At 50.0% G+C, this 16,664-nt stretch overlaps 3 protein-coding genes across 3 annotated transcripts; 2 read left to right on the top strand and 1 right to left on the bottom strand.

Moving 5' to 3' along the window:
• Positions 1-6,016: 6,016 nt before the first annotated feature.
• On the top strand, positions 6,017-7,538 carry BDP81DRAFT_318840 (endo-beta-1,6-glucanase; the record flags this gene model as incomplete). Its single annotated transcript, XM_060584392.1, has 6 exons — positions 6,017-6,478; positions 6,528-6,595; positions 6,645-6,696; positions 6,746-6,940; positions 6,988-7,420; positions 7,471-7,538. The coding sequence occupies 6 exons, from the start codon at positions 6,017-6,019 to the stop codon at positions 7,536-7,538; spliced, it is 1,278 nt and encodes a 425-aa protein (XP_060445877.1).
• Positions 7,539-9,189: 1,651 nt separating this feature from the next.
• Positions 9,190-10,208, top strand: BDP81DRAFT_427071 (uncharacterized protein). Its single transcript, XM_060590331.1, has 2 exons — positions 9,190-9,255; positions 9,314-10,208. The coding sequence occupies exon 2, from the start codon at positions 9,381-9,383 to the stop codon at positions 9,996-9,998; it is 618 nt and encodes a 205-aa protein (XP_060445876.1). The 5' UTR covers positions 9,190-9,255; positions 9,314-9,380; the 3' UTR covers positions 9,999-10,208.
• Positions 10,209-13,745: 3,537 nt separating this feature from the next.
• Positions 13,746-14,114, bottom strand: BDP81DRAFT_393945 (uncharacterized protein; the record flags this gene model as incomplete). Its single annotated transcript, XM_060587886.1, has 1 exon — positions 13,746-14,114. The coding sequence occupies one exon, from the start codon at positions 14,112-14,114 to the stop codon at positions 13,746-13,748; it is 369 nt and encodes a 122-aa protein (XP_060445875.1).
• Positions 14,115-16,664: the final 2,550 nt, after the last annotated feature.

The raw sequence follows: 16,664 nt of genomic DNA, 5'->3' as shown, positions 1-16,664 counted from the left end.
GTTAGGGTCTTCCAAAAGGCTTACAAAGACTCAACGGTAACCGACTTAACGCGCTTAGAGTCCATTGACCGTGCCCTAAGCATCTTTAGCGAGGGATTCCTACGTAGAAAGCCCTCAAGCCACTTCTGTCGTGGATCCTTGTTCTCATATTGTTGTCTATCTTGTGTGTTCTCCTTTCCAGATGCAGCCAGGAATATCCCTCATCTGAGGCACCTGGATTCCTGCATTTTCATTGGTTGGTCTCACCCAGATTATTATGGGTCCAGATTGCTCGTTCTGGTCCGAGCATACCCGCCCAATTCCACTTCCGCACTTCAACAATTACACGTTTAACTATACTTGCTTTGCTCTTTCGTATTGCTCTTTAATCGTTTCACTTAATCGACCAACCCGCCCGAGCCGTGTAGTAACCCGGCTCGGCCACTGTCCTACCCCCTCTGTCAGAGAGACTGTGTCAATAGGGGTTACTCTATTTAGTAATATAAGCCTATTTAGAACCGTTAAGAGCTACGTTATCTAGGCCGTTTACTAGACCATCTAGTCTTAAAAAGAACGGATACTTATATTAACTATTTTATTAACCCGGCGGTTAATCTTTATATTTAATATATCATTTACGTTACCCTCGAGCGGATCTATTAAACCATTCTCGTTATAAGGTTTTAAATAGCGTTTTTTTATTTATTATTAATTTAAAGCATATAAGAGGCTGGCCCCTAGGCTTGTTTAATGTAAAGCTGCCGTTAATTAACTATTCTAAGCTAGAGGAAAAAAGAGAAATTATAAGAATATATAACGTGGTTCATCAGTCAGCGACTAATATCAGTCAGCGACGAACTTTTTCCCAAATGCGGTTTGCATTAGTTTGTTTGTTTGTTATATTTAACGCCGTGGCGGCAAGGGCGCAGCCGCCCTTGCGGCTGACCTCCCGAAGGGTATATGGCGTGGAGAGCCGTCGCCCTATAACTATTGCTAGATACAGTTCAAATCGTCCTCCAAATCGTGCCTTATGGCTACTATGCGTTCTATCTGTCCCTGGTTCCCGCTGGTGCCCCAGTTCCATTCTTGAATTTTGCATTAAACCACTCCAACCTTTGACGCGTAATAACTCCACAACCATTATGCCAATTTACACACAAGAAGACAAGATACTTCTAGCCATCGAGACTATCCGATCAGCCCGCGCCGCCGGCCGAAAACTAAGTATGTTGCGTGCTGCGAAGACTTACGGTGTCCCCGAAAGTTCCGTACGCCATAGAATGAACGATCGACCCCGACGCGAACGTGCCCAACCCCAACGACATAAACTTGATACGATCGAAGAGAAAGCGCTTCTCCAATACGTTATCGAACAGGATTAAAGAGGGTTTCCCTTGCGTCTCGCTGGTGTGGAAGATATGGCCAATCTCCTGCTACGAGCGCATAATGGCAAGCCTGTTGGCAAGCGATGGGCCAGGCGGTTTGTGGACTCGCAGCCTGCTCTGAAAACCAAGTTTAATCGTCCATACGATCACCAAAGGGCTCTTCAAGAAGATTCTGAGGTTATATCAAAGTGGTTTGCGCTGTTATGTAATATGATGGCCAAGTATGGTATCCAAGAGGGGGACCTATATAATTTCGACGAAACTGGCTTTATAATAGGCATGATCACCGCGTCAATAGTAATAACACGCGCTGATCGACGCGGCAAAGCAAAGTCTGTCCAGCCTGGCAACCGTGAATGGGCTATAGTTATTAAATTTATCAATTCGGGCGGGTGGTGCATCCCTCCGTTCGTGATTGTCAAAGGCGCATATCACCTTGCTAGTGTCACAGACCCGCTGTCCTAGACCCCAACCTTGAGGTTGGTGTTGAGTAACCCGGTGGCCGGGTTACGTAAGCCTGAGGCTGGATAAAACTCTGCATCCTGTATTCTGTCGCGCATGTCCAGAAACGTAGCTCCTTGAGCTACGTCTTGTCAACAGAGCCTGTACCTGCTTAGGATAGAGCCTGCCCGTAGCAATAGATTGTCTGATCCGCCTGCCCAGCATCCACCTGCCAAACAACCTGCCTGCTACCGTGACAGCTAGTTGGACCACGGAATCAGGTTTTCTTAGCGACTGGGTTATCAAACCTACCAATAATAAATGGACGGATAATCAGGCGGGTCTTAACTAGATTAAATACTTCGACAAACATACTAAAAACCAAACGAAGGGCGTCTACCGGATGCTTATTATCGACGGCCACGAGAGCCATTTATTGGCCGAATTCGACAATTACTGCAAGCAGAACAATATTATAACCGTCAGTATGCCTGCAAATTCGTCACATCTACTACAGCCATTAGGTATTGCCCTTTATTCGCCTTTAAAACGCGCATATAGTGATGAAATTAACCTATTCATCAAAGCCTCCATAAACCACATCACTAAGTCGGAGTTCTTTATTGCCTTCTACCAGGCCCACAACAAAGTTTTTAATAAAGAAAACATTAGGGCTGCTTTTCAAGGCGCTGGAATTTCACCATGGAACCCAGAGCATGTCATTGAAAAGCTTGATGTACGTTTACGGACGCCTACACCTCCTGTGGCCAACCCTTCAACACCACCACCTTGGCAGTCGCAAACGCCCTCTAACCCACAACAAACCGTCTCGCAGTCCAATTTTATTAAAAGTCGGATCACTGCTCATCAACGAAGCTCACCAACGCCAATTATTGCTGCAGTTGAGCAATTGTCAAAGGGTACGCAGGCAATGGCGCACTCAATCACTCTTTTGACTGATCGGCTTCGTACCCTTAAGGATGCGAATGTTACACTTGGTAAGCGCCGGAGGGCTAAAAGAACGCGGGTCCAGCTTAGACGGGCGCTTAATATAGAGGAATCTCAGGTTTTGCTTAAAGGGAAACAAAAAGGGAAACGTCCAGCACCTCAAGAGGATGAGGAGGGGGGTCCATTAAAGAGAGCCTAGCCAGCTCGGAGACGCTATAGTGTATGTAGCGAGACCGGTCATAATGCGCAAACCTGTTCTAAGGATACGGAATTATCAAATGATTCGAGTAGTAATAAAGAATAGTTAATTCAATGTATTATAGTTGTGCAATAGTAAATACCATTACGTGCATGGGAAAAAGTTCGTCGCTGACTGATATTCGTCGCTGACTGACATTCGTCGCTGACTGATGAACCACGTTATATAGCTATAATATTTTAACGGTGTGGGCCCCACAAGGGCAAATGTGGCCGCAGACACAACAAACCATTGCGCTAAATGCGCACCCGGGCTTATTCAGCCAAAAGGTACGTAATGAACAGATCCCTCTCTGTTCATTCTGCTGCACTTAAGTACGTATGCACAGCTCGTAAGGCTTACGGCATAGCCTAAGCCCACACAGGGCTCCAGCCCTTGACAAATATAACTTACCCGGACATGGCGGTATAATATGGCGGAATGGTGGCTCCGGCCTGTAGCATAACCGAATGTAATAATCCAATGTAATAATTCAATGTAATAATCGGTTAAGAGGTCACCCCCCCCCCCCACAACCGATCGCCCAATTTGGCCACTTGTTTTCCTCCTTCAACACCACCACCACTTTCACTAGGTACGTGAAAATCAATCAAAAAAAATCGCAAATATTATACTAAAATTGCTAATAGATTCACCATGGTTAATTACACGGAAGAACAAGTGAAAAACGCGGTCAACAATATCCGCGAGGGTAAGTCGATCCGGAAGGCCTTTATTGATTGGGGAATCCCCTTGTTACGCCCGCCGCAACTTGTCACTGTGGGCGCGTAGCTATATAATGCAGAACAAGGAACAATGATGCCGGAGTCATCATTATCGAAGCTTTTGCTTTGTGCCACAGTTGGTTGCCTTGTCCAGCTCGTAACACCCCTACGCGACGCTCTCGGGCCGTATTAACGGCGTAACTACGCGGCGGAAGTCGAAGGAAGATTACCAGAGGTTAAGTAAGTACCAGGAGACCTCCCTAGTACGATGGGTAGTTATCTAAAGAGAATTAGGACTCGCCTTAACCCATGCTCAAGTACGAGACTTCGCGACGCGTATCCTCCGTAGAGGTGGCGACAACCGCCTACTGGGCAGGGAGTTGTTGAAGTGCGGAAGTGGAATTGGGCGGGTATGCTCGGACCAGAACGAGCAATCTGGACCCATAATAATCTGGGTGAGACCAACCAATGAAAATGCAGGAATCCAGGTGCCTCAGATGAGGGATATTCCTGGCTGCATCTGGAAAGGAGAACACACAAGATAGACAACAATATGAGAACAAGGATCCACAACAACTAAAGCAGTTAAGAAGACAATGAAGGAGATCCGTTATCTTAACGCCAGAAGGAAAGTTATAGACGCACTCGCTACTCATAAGTGATATTACTTCAATTATTACTTTATTATCATAATTAAACGTTAAGGTTTAGTAGAAAGGTAGGAAATGGGAGGGCCTATTCAAGCTAATCTCTACTAACGGCACTACTCATACTCTCGACCTACTAAGTAGTTTAATTAATTTCCGTACTATTATAGTTAAGCTATAGTATATAAAAGTAGTCGATATTTTGATAGCGATGAAGTATATCGAGCGCTTACTAGCGATAGAGCACGTTAAGCGCCTACTAGGACGGTTGCCTGCTAATTAGCCTATTAAAGGTGCCGGCTATATAGATAAAGTTATTCTAGATGAGATCGTCATTGCTATACCTAAGCCAGACGAATCATTAGCCCGACGCAGCAAGCGGATCCGTTAACCGCTGGGAAGACGGAATACTACTGCTATCGTCTACTTAATAACCAAGGAAGCGGCCAACCTTAAGCTAGCTACTCAACTTCGTAAAAATAGTACTATTACCACACCTAGTAAGCCTTTCCAGGAGTCCACTAAGCTGGAGCTTGCCGGCCTTATTAAGTATAGTATTATCAAGTTCGTTAATTTAGGCCCTAAATACAAGGGTATTAAGATCTTCAAGTCCCGCTTCGTTAATAAGATGAAGGGTATCGGGTCTATCACGACAAAAGCCGTACGCGCTCCATCTAGAAAAAACCAGTGAGGGCCGGATTAGTAGCTGGGTCGGTGACGGCCAGCGAATACCTGGTGTTGTATGTTTTTTTTTGAAGTTTTGGTGGACTCACGATGTGGATTGCGGTGGGTGTAAGTCGAGTTTTGTCAGTTGTGAGAGCGCACTAAAAAAAGAGTGATGCGGCTGCTGACTGTACAGTTGCAGCTGCACAATGACTAAGAACACTGCAGGTGCCAGGCAGCCCTTCAAGAAACCCCTGTCGACCATCCGAGAGCTTGAACTTTGAAGCATGGCCGGTAGCCGGAGCTAAACCCCAACAAGGAGGTCAATCGAACTTGGCCCCCGGGCTAGGCCGGCCGTCTCACTTTCGATCCTCCAAATGTCCGCCAAGAGCCATTCAGCGACCTGTCGTAAAGCCTGATGCGGCAATGGGGGGCTAGCGACCAACTCCAGACTCCAGGCAGCCGTCAATTTCCCTGCCGTCATCCTGCTCGCCCGTGCGACTGTAGAGATTCAACGATGCAGGAACCAGGGTTTCTGAGGTCGCTATTCGGTCCGGATAGTATGGATTGGATGAACACCTGCAGCTCGATGCCGTCAATCCCCGTGTTCTCTGGAAATAGACTTAAAAGTCTCCCGCTGGTTGGCGAAGCGATGCCGACAAAGTGAAGGACCAGGGGGGTTTTGGTGAGCAGAGCTACGAAATACACTAGAGCTGTTCAGCCCTCACGATCGACATTTGCATTAGCGTCCAGGCCCCAAGAAAGAGCTGGTGCTACGGCATCGGGTGCTGCGCCCCTGGGATAATCTCGTTCTTCTTCCTCCTCACTTCATTGGCGAATCCTGGGGTTTACCGTTGCGGCCCGCAAGAACTCGGGGAAGGCATCAGAAGCTTGTTAAGACGGCCGGTCTTCCCACACCTCGTATACAGATTGTATTTGTCTCTGCATCCCTCTCATCACAAGTCTGACAATCCACCAAACATTGCCAGCATGGTCCGTCTCAGTCTTTTGGCACTCGCTGCCACCACGCAGCTCGCCCACGCATGGCTGCCCAACGACGGCACCAGGAAGCTGTTGGACACTCGCGGTTTCAGCCTTTTCGACAACCAGAACACCACATCTGATGACTCTGATGGTGTGAGCAAGCGCTGGTGGACCGCCTCTGGCAAGATCAGGGGTGTCAACCTGGGCTCCCTGTTTGTCTTTGAGCCCTGGATCGCCAACAACGAGTGGAACAACATGGGCTGCGGTGGCCAGCAGTCCGAGTTCGACTGCGTTATGAACACAGGCCAGGAGAGGTCTGATGCCGCCTTCCAGAAACACTGGGATACGTGGATCACCGAGAGTGACTTGGATGAGATGATGGCCTACGGCATCAACACCATCCGTGTTCCCGTGGGATACTGGCTGGATGAGTCGTTGGTGGACCAGAACTCTGAGTACTTCCCAAGGGTTTGTGCCCCCATGATGTGTAGTTTTACTTCAGACTGACCGAATGCAGGGAGCTGTCAAGTACTTGATCCGACTCTGCGGTTGGGCCAGTGACCGTGGATTCTACATCATCCTGGAGTAGGTTCAACAACCTCGTGAGACGCTTTCAAAGACTAACAACAAGAAGCCAGCACGGTGCCCCGGGTGCTCAAGTAGCGAAGAACTCGTTCACTGGTCAAGTAAGACTTCCTGCAATTAGACTTGTGGCCATACTCTAACCATCCACAGTTCGCCAACACCCCTGGTTTCTACAATGACTACCAGTACGGCCGGGCCGTCAAGTTCCTTGAGTTCCTCAGGAAGCTTGCCCACGACAACAAGGAGTTCCGCAATGTCGGCACGATCCAGCTCGTCAATGAGCCCACCAACTGGGACTCTTCTGTGCAGTCTCTCCGCAGCACATTCTACAAGAACGGCTACAATGTCAGTCACCACTGTCCTTACCTCGTACATCTCACTAATACCCTCAGGCTATCCGCAACGTCGAAAAGAGCCTCGGCGTCAGCGCCAACAACTACTTCCATATCCAGATGATGTCCTCGCTCTGGGGCTCCGGTAACCCGACCGAGTTCCTCGACGACACCTACTTCACCGCTTTTGACGACCACCGCTACCTCAAGTGGGCCAACAAGAACGATGTGCCCTGGACGCACGACAGCTACATCTCGACGTCGTGCAACGACAACCGCAACGGCGACGCCTCGGGCCCGACGATCGTCGGCGAGTGGAGCATCAGCCCGCCCGACGAGATTGAGAACTCGGCCGACTGGAACCGCGACACGCAAAAGGACTTTTACAAGAAGTGGTTCGCGGCGCAGGTTCACGCCTACGAGAAGAACACCGCCGGGTGGGTGTTTTGGACGTGGAAGGCCCAGCTTGGCGATTACCGGTGGTCCTACAGAGGTATGTTTTCCTTATTACGTCTGGTGATGCGCATGCTAACGTTGTCGTAGACGGTGTGATTGCTGGAGTTATTCCTAGGGACCTCAACTCCATCGCCACCTCGGGCGTCTGCGGTTAGAAGTCGTCGTCGACTACATAGACGAGGAACGAGATATTTGACGCATTATGCATTCTGATTGTAGATATTTCCATACATACATACATCAGGCATTTGACCGTGTAAAACCTACCTCCTGACCCGACTTCGTATCGGGGTTCCACTGCATCTTGTCACAAAAGCAACGTAACCTGCGCGAACCCGCACAGCACACCCCATCTTCGGCCCTTTGGGCATGCATGATTCCCTAACCAGCCCAGCGGCGTTGGTGTTTCGTCCGCATCCAGTAAGGCTTCAACCCCCGCTAGTCTCCAGTCAGCAAACGGCCTCGAGATCAACCTTGCCGGCGTGCAGGATCAATGACAAAATGCCATCTACACTGGAGATCGTGCAGTGGAAGTCCCTATTCTCCGGATTGATAGCATGCACTCATGCTGATCTTGTTAAGCTGGAAGCGGACTTTTTCTCGTATCTTTTAACCTCCATCGTGACTATTTTCTCACCACCAAGTCAAAGATTGAGCCAAGAGGCCTAACCGGCCCGCCGGCACACCCGCGTTGGTCTCAACGTCATGTCTCACTTACACATGGGACTCAGCTCTGTTCTTACTAATCCCCTCGCATCACTCTTGGAAGAAGTTCCTGAGCAAACAAAACAAAACAGAAGTCTTGAGCGGATTTCCGCAATGTCTCGCAACACCATATTGAAAACACCCCGATAATACAAGGTTGCATCTGACATTTCAGCCTCGAACAGCCCAACCCGTACCACCGTCATCTATGACGTGCATGTGGCGTCGTTCCGTCCCGCCTTGGGGAGCGCCATTTCCCAACTCAATTCCCACGATGCAGGGAACGTGGGGTTCCTGTAAAGCTTCTTTTTTGGAAGGAAAACATCTTGCTTCCCCTTCGAGCCCTGCTGCCCGCAGTTCTAGACCATGTGTGCTCCTCTTTTCCGTTCATCAACCTCAGATTTGACCCACGGCCGGAAACTTGGAAATCTGAACCAGCGTAGAGTTTGCGTGGCTTGCTGAGGAGTATCCTGCACCGAGAAACTCACGCGTCAACATCGTCAGTTTTGTGGACATGCTTGATATTGCTATTTGATAATGTGATTTGTCACTGCCGGGGCGGAGGGCACGGAAGGGCTGACAGAAGTGACAGACCCGATGCAACCCTGTGAACAAACACAAGGACGATCCGAATCAGATGAAGCAGCTGTTTCCCCAGATTTCTCGCTGCACCGAGGATATCAGCTTCCTCCCTTACTGGCTCGTTTGCGCTAGCTCCGTGCTCATCAACGGAGCCGAATTGTGGGCGGTGATCGACACCACGTTACCAATGCTCCCACGGCTCCTTTGAGACTTCCTAGTTTCCTAGTTTGCGTCCATGTCACCCTGGAAAGTGACACCAACTTTACGATGCGGCTAGGACCTCGTGTATGTTTAGCGGGGTTCCGCCTTCCCCCGACCGCCTCTTTTTCTCCTCTCCCGCCAGATCCTTCCAACATGATCATCTATCAAATGGAAAGAATGAGGGACAGCAGGGCTTACCGGGAAAAGAAGTCTGGCTGATCCGGAAGCAGCAAAAGGGACGCCAGAGTTGTCTCTCTCTTAACGTAAACCACGCCACCCCGCCCTTCTCCAACCTCATCCCATCCGTCCTTGGTTAGATCCCGCATCACCAAACGTCGTCCACAAACCTCAAGGTGTCCAACAGTATTTCTCGAATTTCTCAAGGTACGTGAAAGCCTCCGACATTTTAGTATAAAGACCGGGCTCATCTCGTTCTCCTCAGCATTAGCATCAACAACTACCACTTCTATACCAACAACCACTTCATCACCACCTCTCCAACCATCAACATGAAGACTACCTACGCCATCGCCCTTCTGGGTGCCACTCTGGCTTCCGCCCAGTTTACCAACCAGACCAAACCCTTCTGGCTCAAGTTCACTCCCTGCACCGGCGGCTCCGGCGAGACCTACCTCTCATCCTGCCACTCCGGCGCCGGCCAAGCTGGTCTCTGCCCCGAGACCACAGAGCCCGTACAGGAAGCCAACCGTCCCACCACCCACACCAACTACTTCCTCAACGAGACCCAGTCCGACTACAAGGGCCACCTCCTCGGCGCCCTGACCTGGAACCAGCCCATCGGAAATGGCGACCCCGTTTCCTCCGGCATGATGCTCAACCTGCAAATCGTCAGCAACGGCGCCATCCCCATCTTCTCTCCCGGCAACACTGCCCTCTTCACCCTTGGCTTTGACGAGAACGAGAAGCTCTTCATCTACTCCCGCGAGGACGACTCCAAAGCCGTTGCCGGCTCACAGGCTCCCATTGTGGACGAGGCGTACTACCGCTGGCACGTCTGTTACACTTTTGTCGGCAACTACTACTACCGCTCCCTCGTCTGGATCACCGCCGGCCCGGCATCCAACCCCACCTGCGCCGCCGTCGATGTGTACCGTGAGTGGGCTTAAGGCATGCATAGCTGGGTATCATTGGTCTACGATTACGACATTGGCTTTGCGTAGAAGCACAGACTTCATGGCTGGCTCCGCAACCTAGCAATTCTGGTGCTGCCTTTGGTTGGAGTCCTGATGAGACTGATGACGGTGTTCTACACTCCTAATCGATGGAGTACAACAAAAGTTTCAATAGCTAATCCTAATAAACTCTACTTGAAAAACATATGGTATTCGTTTCTTGACATTGATACCACTCCTGGGGATGTTCGTGCCATGAACGCACTCCCAGTGGCCCACCGGAAGGGTTGGGTCCTAACCGGCCATCCCGGCCTCTCCAAGGACCCACCTCCGACTTACACGGACGGACATGTCTTTCTCGGTCAGACAGCCACGTCGTCACAATCCTCAAAGTCGGAAGCTCATCAAGGTGAGTAAGCATTGCCTCGAATATCACCGCCACATCACTTCAGTTGCGCAACAAGGGACGCCCACAAATCGGCAGGTATTCTCCATATTTTGTGGAAGACAACTGCAATGAGTCTGGCGTATCGCACAGGAGTCTGCCGTCTTCGCTCTCCTTGTCTGTCCAGGTATTGACCTCCAGAGAGAACTTTCGAATTGGAAACTGTTGATAGAATCGACATCCTAAAATCGCACGTCGTCGAATTCTTCTTGTAACATCAACGTCAAGAGGTCGTTGTCTTTGAGACTAGTGTCAGGGGCCGGGCTTGCATTGGAGTCCGCACTTGATGGCGTCTGAAAATTGTCTTTTGTGCCTGAGACTGACGACTGTCCCGCGACTGCGTTGCAGTCATGGCACGACTTCTGGTGGCGCTGAATGTTCGATGTATGATTGGGCAGGTTTCTGCCGCAGGGCATATGGACGTTGTCACCATGCTTCGACTTCTTGTGTCTGTTGAGGTTTGACTGGCTAGTGAACGAAAGTTTGCAAGCGGCCTCGCTGCAATTGAACTTTGAAGACGTTCTTTGTCTTCGAGGCAGGCATGTTGATGGACATTTTGCTTCGATGGGCTCAACAGAGGAGATATAATACAGTGGATTCGAAACTGAACCTTGAGGCATGAGGTTGCAAGCCCGACTCTGATCAGTATGAGCCTCTCGATCATTGGGAATTGAGTATCTTGCCCTTGATTTACACTCGTTGCTTGTGAGGATTTGCGAGCCTCATAACCACACAGCAATTGCCAGACAACAGACACATCGCGCGACTGACGCCTGTAGGATGCCGCATTGAGGAGACTCATTGGCACATGGGCCAATGAACATGTATATCAGAGTGGATACGGACGTTATAACTTCTCGATTGCGATATTACTTTAATCCCGAACTGGGATCCCGCAAGGAGGAGCCAAGATCTTGGAGACAAAGTCTCACACATCATGCACCACCACATACCCCTTCAACTCCAGCCATGCCATCAACCCCAGTATTTCCTGGCCTTGCGGCGAATAGACAAGCCAGTTTTCTTATGTCCATCCCGTCTTCAGTCCTTCCCTCGAACCTCATTTTCTAATTGGCCTTGCCCTCACACACCACGACCAAGACACAGCAACGCCGCCCCACCTTCCCCGTAGCCGGTTATCGAGTCGCGTCGCTCTGCCTCAGTGCCTCCTGTCGTCATGCAGCAGTAGCATCCATCGCATCGTCACGCTCACTTGCACGTTCAATCCCAAGCACCCCCAGACCAATCTGAGCCATGCTGCTATAATTTCTCCACTTTTTTGTGGCCTGTGAGTCGTGGTCGTGGTCGTGATTCCTCTTTTCTGTTGTCTCGCACTTTCTGTTGTATTTGAGGAACCCACGGTACTGGTCGATCCGTGGAATGCGGCGCTGCCTCACCCTGGGCTGGGCCACCACCCAGGGTTCTCCAAGGCTGTCGGATTTTCCCTTCTTCCTCCCATTAGCCGTCAGGGCTTTTCGCCCGTGCGGTGAGGAAGGACTCGGTTCAGGCAGAGCTGAACAAGCATGCGGATAGCATAGTCCACCACAACTACAAGCAACCATGTTGGACGACTTCTAGAATATACGCCCTACTCCGCCGCTTGGCGTGGATGCCCACGCTTTGAACCCGGCACGAGTCACTATTGTCGAACTCAGAACTCACTAGGGACATTGTCATCATCTTTCTAGACAACTGCGCTGGCTGAAAGAAGCAAATATCATTATTACATATCAGTCAGGGTCGACTGGCCTGTTCACCTTCGGCATGGGATACCTTTGCCCCCACGCAAGCACTCCGTGTCGAGGCTGCTGAGAACACCAGTAGATGGTTATGGATTGATGCAAACGGCGCGCGACCAGCACTACCCATTGTGAAGATGACAACACGCCCAGAGAAGCTGTCGGGATACTGCATTAGAGCTCGTGACGAACTATGGGTTGGATGGTGGGCAGTTGGGCGACATCGGTGACAGTTGCAACGATTTCCGTGGGGGCGCACGTGTGCCTGAAAGCCTCCGGTTCATTAAACGAGCCACTCGGTAGCTCCCGGCCGAGCTCACTCCCGTCACTTACACAAGTCTCGGTCGGGGATTTATCCGACCATACTGCCGTCTTTCCACTCTCTATCTCTACTGCCTACGTTCAACACCACGAGAAACTTCGTGTCGTTTCCTTTGAGAGCTGGATTCCATTCAGGACAATACGCCAAAGCAGAAAAGATAGAGAGAACCATTTCCATGTGAGGATGAACATGCTAGCACGCGCTTGGATAAGCTTCCTAATCTGATCAGCCCTGTTACCAGACCATCCATTTGATCTCGTCGGTGGATCCCTAAGAGTGTGCAGGGGTGACTCCTGTTGGGGAATGACACCGGCCTTGACGTCCTCTCTTGATCGAAAAGTACAATGGCTGACTGTCTAGGCGTCTTCACGCCGAACACGGGGGTGGACTGACGACCATATTCCTTGAACTTCATTGATGCATCATATAAGTGTATATGGAAGGGATCTGAAGCCCGTTGGCTTGAATTTGAGTTCGGGAACCTTGCACCAAATCGAGACCAGGGGACGCCGTCGCCTCACGAAAGCCCACGAAATAACGCAGGCGGAGCACCGACAATGAGAAGGGAGCATGTCACAAGCCATGCCTTTCTCCATTTTTTAGAGCAATGAGCACGTCATCCGTATTCTGTGAAGAGATGCTTGTAAGCTATGGACTTTTCTAAATTACACTATGGTAAACTTAGAATAGAAAAAGGGTTCAAACAGGCAAGCTGTCTAGATTCTGTTGCAGCATTCACTTATAAGGACTGTGGATGCCCTCGATGTTCACTAACACGGAAGCCGGACTGAACCAGAGCAAGGCCTGGAGTTTCCAACCAGTAGTCTCAATAACTTGATTGACATTCGGAAATTCGGTAGTTCATGAACCCACTCATTCAATAGCTTCATAAACTCATGACCATCAGCTCGATGCTGCGAAGAGATAACACCCCAACGAACCCCAAGCGAGATAGACAGAACGCTTGCTAAGTACACAGCGCAACATGATATAATCAGACAACTCATAGTCTAAGGCGCCCATAATTCTATTGTCGCAAAAACGACGCCGTTAATTACGGGCAGCAATTAACGCCATACATACCCTACGACATCTATCTAATGCTCAGGTCAAGGGGAAAGGACGTGAGAGCCTAAAATCTTGAGTTAGTTCGATATCAATGTTCGTTTGGACTGCGTGTTCACGTACTGAATATTCACTCGTGTGGTACCGCATTCAAACAAGGAATCGTCTTACTAAGGGAGCCCAAGAGAACTACCGTCCACAGGATAGTACGCGTTGTTGAAGTGATTGAACACCATATCAAAGGTGTCATCGAAGGTCGGCGTCATCGCGATATTGGTGGTGGCACTCATAGGCGTACCAATGCCATACCCCCCAGCGGGCACCAGAGGCTGAACCAGAATTTCGCAGCCGCATTTTCTCTTATGGCGCTCGATGTTTGAACGGTGGTTGGGAAGAGATTTGCCGCAGGACATCTGGACTGCCTGGTAGTGCTTGGACTTGATGTGTCTCTTGAGATAAGACGGACTGGCGTAGATTCTGCCGTGCTTGCAGCCGGGCACTTCGCAACGCAACCCTGCATCTGTTCCTGCGGTAGGCATGAGGATGTTGGCGTTATTCTGCTGAGCTCGGAAAATGAGTTATAGATAGTATTCCTTGATCTCAAAGTTCCTAGGTACAATTAAGGCGGAAGAGTAATTTTGTGTGTCCGGTATCAATGTCGAGGGACAGTCGGTGGAAGAACATTCCTGCACTCAGCTTTATATCAGACAGACGAGGAGCAGTACTGGCCTCCACATCGCTGGAGCCTTTCCTCTGGTCGTCGATGATAATATCGTAGAGATGGTACGTATTCGTCCTCAATCTTGGTGACCATCGGTCGATGCCAGATGACATCGACTTTCTAAGTGGTTGACGATGCGTGCGCTCGCGGGCTGGGTAGTGCGTCTGGATGACATTGGTCCGCCTTGTGCTGAGCTTGCAGCGGTTTGCAGAGCCTCTTGGACTCCTCGAGTCCTCTCATATAGTGTGGTAGCCAACGAGTCTAGGGGTAATTCGCGCATATCCCATCTAGTGCGAATTGGCGTCTGGGATTTTGCTTCTTCTTGACTCCCTTCTGCCTTCGCATCCTGTCACTTGTCACGTTTTCGGCTCTTCAGGTCCTCGTCAATTCAGACATTTTCTACAAAATGTCTTGACGGCAGTCTCACAATATGTCTCAAGGGCAATCTTACACTATGTCTCAACGGCATCATGTATTCTCCGTTGCCAGAATGAGAGAGGAAGAGAGCCGATAATTGCCCAATGGCAGAAGAACTTGCATATGAGGGGCAGACCACACCGCCCAAAATTCGACCTTATTCGCATGCGATGCACACCGGTAGTGCGCGGCCGGTGGGCCGATTAGTGAAAATGACTCCGTCTTTGGTCTTAACAGCAGTCTCAGTGATAGTGCTACTGCAACAGTAACCCCATCTCTGAACGGGTGTTGCTCCACGCCCGTTCTGTGCAGCATCTCTATGTCCTGTCCCTCAGTCCAATCTCATCGCTAATGACCTTACCCTCCCTATCCGGCAACTTGGAAACTCCCCCTTCTCAAGGGCTAGTAGATCTTGGCGGCGCGCAGGGACTGCCGAGGACCTCCACGCCTGACAGGGAATGCAATCGGTCCGGGGAACAAGTGGAGCGTGAGAGCAGAAGAAACGCGGTCCTGGCCACAAGCACATCCTCAGTGGGAAGTCAACTGTACGGTCAAAACCACAAGATGCCAATAAAGAAGCACGTGCTTATTACCAAGGTATTGGTGGAAAAAAGACAAAACACGTACTTGTACGAGTACATTGGTATTTTTGAACCCTACTCTGCATTCATTGTACACATGGTTCGTTCCATGTCAGGCTTTTTTGATTGCCATACCTGGACTAGAGACTGCGGTGGTTGTGGGTGGCTTGTTTTAGCGTTTGGGAAGAAACGACTAGACGGAACGGTGGAACTGTGAAGTTGAGGTAACACAAACCACATGCGGCCGGGTGGGGTCGGTAACCGAAGTCGAGGTGACACAGAGCATATGTGGCCGGGTGGGGTCGGTAACCCGGATCCGCAATGTCACCGGAGCTCGCAATTGGACGGAGATTCTTCCTCCAAGTGCATGCAGCGCTAGTCTTTACTTGCGGATTCCTCAGACAATGCAGTCACGTTGCGACTGGCACGCAAGCATCTCTAAAAAGATCATTCAAAACGACTTTGCATTAGCTGAATAAATAAGATGGCCAGCGAGGCCGAACATAAAGGCACGCGCAGCCACTGTTGTGCCAAGAACAAGGCAGCAACTTGCCTAGTCTCGGTATACCTCATGCTGCCAGTACCTCTCCGCCCGTCGCTCTGCCTGCTCTTCGACAGATAAGTACTTGCATCTGCGCTTGTATTCCTCTAAAGGAGCAAAGAGAAAAAGCAATCCCGCATTATATGCCCCAGAAATCGAACATAATCATAATCTACTAACTAGTTATTGTTTTACACTAAAGAGATACAGAAGAAGAAGCACTTATATCCTCTGCCGTCGATCTCGAGCGTGGCACCCGTCAAAGTCGTAGTTCAGAAAGAAAATGGTGTCGCGAGAGGTTCGTCACTGACCTGGCGAGGACAAGTCTCCTACTCCGTTACGTTTGAGGAGAACTTGCACTTCTTAATAGCGACGTATAGAACCCCGGCGATTACAAATTGATGCCAGTGGTACACGCAGCACTGGTCATTATTAGGAAATCAAAGGCTACCTTATCAAGATTGCGCCGCTTCGTTCTTCTAACATCTATTTGGCTAGGAAATTCATTCTGATAGTTACTTTAGCCAGAACCTCTGCGGAGATGGGGGTTTGGCCCAATCGTTTACTGGTAGTCCAGCTATATCGGCCGAGATACAGCTGCTGATGACATCGGGTTTTAGCGGCGTGATGGAGCAGTGTGCCCCTGGATTGCTTCCCAATGTAGTATGGTATGGAATAGCCTGCTGAACGCTAGATTATCTCTCGCATCGACCGTGTCTTATTTGAGCATCGCTCCTGCCTGTCGAGGGATTATTAAGCCACCCGACTTTACCACTTGCCTTACAAGGTACTTGACCAGGAATCGCAGCAGTGTTGCTGCCGCTTTGCC

This window comes from Colletotrichum phormii (genome assembly GCF_030913505.1).
Source record: "Colletotrichum phormii strain CBS 102054 chromosome Unknown BDP81scaffold_9, whole genome shotgun sequence".
Lineage (NCBI taxonomy): Eukaryota > Fungi > Ascomycota > Sordariomycetes > Glomerellales > Glomerellaceae > Colletotrichum > Colletotrichum phormii.
Note: the sequence above shows the minus strand (reverse complement) of the source record. Positions and strands in the feature narration are given on the sequence as shown.

What these genes read in the sequence shown, in the direction of transcription:
- BDP81DRAFT_427071 (XM_060590331.1), top strand. Translation starts at nt 9,381, where the DNA reads ATGAAGACTACCTACGCCATCGCCCTTCTGGGTGCCACTCTGGCTTCC.